Here is a 2,405-nt window from a genome sequence, read left to right on the forward strand (position 1 = left end):
ATATATATATATATATATATATATATATATATATTTCCTCTCTCTCTCTCTCTCTCTCTCTCTCTCTCTGTCCTTCTGTACCAAACACAACCTCTACCAAGCTATCATTACCTCTGTACCTATTGAATCATCTGCTCTCACTCTGTATTTCCATAGACCGGTAGAGAAGACTGGTTAATTGGTCGTGCCAATGCCAACAAAGTTGATTTAAATCGAAACTTTCCTGACCTCAACAACATCGTCTATGAGAACGAACAGACCCACGGACCAAACAACCACCTCGAGAAGTTGGCATATGCATTGATAACACCAGACGTAAGTCAATTTATATATATTCTTTTGTTCTGTTATTAATTTCAGTGTGGCCATACTGGAGCACCACCTCTAACAGTTTTTTTGTTAGTTCTATCAATGGCAATATCTCTATCAGCTTAGTATGTCTATCTTTGTTTATGCCTGATTTCCTTCATCACTAATCCATGATGTGGAGACGCAATGGCCCAGTGGTTAGGGCAGCGGACTCTGTTTTTTACCTTCTTCAATACACATGTATTTTTATCTCAATAGATGTCACCAGTATAGCACTTATCCTACCTTAATTCCAGTAGATCAGGGGTTTTCAAACTGTGGTCCGCGGACCACAGGGGGTCCGCAAGGACAAGACAGGGGGTCTGTGGACAGCAAATACTTTTTATGGGCAATTTGATTATATATATGTTTTTTAATCGAAATCTTTTAATTGACAATAAACCTATTTGTTAAATACTGTTAGATAAATAAATGTAAAAATATATGTTATTTTAAGCAAATATTTATGTATAAATTTCATAAGCGTTTATAAGGGGGGTCCCTAAGGTAAAGCCTGAAATATAAAGGGGTCCGCAAGTCAAAAAGTTTACAAAACCCCTGCAGTAGATGATATACTTCAACATACACAAAGTAGAAAACATTTATGGCCTAAGATAAAATATCTTCAAGAATGTCTATATTTCTTTCTTTGCAGTTAGAGTCGGAGACAAAGACAGTTATGAAATGGCTGAGTGCTTACCCATTTGTCCTGTCAGCTAATCTGCATGGTGGTGACTTGGTAGCTAACTACCCATATGATCTGACCCGCAGTGGTAAACAAAAAGAGTATAGTATCAGCCCTGATGATGCGACCTTCAGGTTGGTTCACTTCTAGATTTTTTTGGCTGGGATTTCATTTGTTTGGTTGTAGCTTTGGTGATGTGACATCCATATTCAACAGAACAAATCTCAGAAATCCCTTTACACACATGAACTGACATATATTATCATCATCGTCTTTGTTTTAACATCCACTTTTCCATGATTGTATGTGTTGCACCGTGCTTACACCAACATTAAATAGTACACACACACACACACACACACACACGTCATTTAATGTCCATTTTATCCTGCTTCCATGGGACTTAACTCAAAACTGTGTGGTTGGGATGCATGCATACTTCTTAAACTCACAGCCATATATAGCATGGCTAGAGTTGACTGTGGCATGAAAATTGATTGATTAAAAACGAATTTATCAGATATCATGCAAGATAAATTCTTGGTTTAAAGAAATTTATGCACACACACACACACGCACACACACTGTCTCTGTCTGTCTTTCTCTCTTTCACACGCACTCATATACACACGCACACAGTCTCAACCGCATTCACACATACACATTCAGTCTCACACATTGCAAATCAGGTAACGATTCCCTCCATTTCTAACGCCCATCACTAACGTGTCTCACGAATCCGCACGCTTTCCTTATGTAAAAGCTTTTAGGCATTACGCCAACCAACGATGTCAGAAAAGCAAGGACCATAAATACTTTTTCTAATTATTTTCGTCGGATGAAATTCCTCCCGGATTCCAATTTGGTTTTCACAGCTAACAATTACCATGAAGTAGTCTCCCTTCGACCACTATAGGACTGATCCGAGTTATTTCCCTTTATACCTCTTGCCCATTGATATTTCCGATTGAACGGCCATTTCGATTACTCGATCCATTTTTGACAAATGAGAATCTGATTAACTTGTACATTATATTCTAATTACTTTTTCCGTTTGTTTGTAAGCATGTGTGTATGTCAGATAGTCCTTGTATTTTGTAGTATATATGACGGTCACCCCCCCCCCATCGATTTCAGCGTGTGAGCGTTTGAAGGAGACGATTACTCTTTTACTTGTTTCAGTTATTTGACTGCGGCCATGCTGGAGCACCGCCTTTAGTCAAGCAAATCGACCCCAGGACTTAATCTTTGTAAGCCTAGTACTTATTCTATCGGTTTTCTTTTGCCGAACCGCTAAGTTACGGGGACGTAAACACACCAGCATCGGTTGTCAAGCGATGTTGGGGGGACAAACACAGATACACAAACACGC

General features: G+C 38.9%; 1 protein-coding gene across 1 annotated transcript in view; it reads left to right on the forward strand.

Moving 5' to 3' along the window:
- The window catches only part of LOC106873361 (carboxypeptidase E), a 41,755-nt gene that overhangs the window by 21,513 nt on the left and 17,837 nt on the right, over positions 1–2,405 (forward strand). Inside the window, exons 3-4 of the mRNA XM_014920691.2 lie at positions 157–315; positions 1,004–1,167. Of these exons, the coding sequence (XP_014776177.1) occupies positions 157–315; positions 1,004–1,167 (323 nt within the window). The remainder of the gene's footprint in view (positions 1–156; positions 316–1,003; positions 1,168–2,405) is intronic.

This window comes from Octopus bimaculoides, chromosome 24, assembly GCF_001194135.2.
Source record: "Octopus bimaculoides isolate UCB-OBI-ISO-001 chromosome 24, ASM119413v2, whole genome shotgun sequence".
Taxonomy (NCBI): domain Eukaryota; kingdom Metazoa; phylum Mollusca; class Cephalopoda; order Octopoda; family Octopodidae; genus Octopus; species Octopus bimaculoides.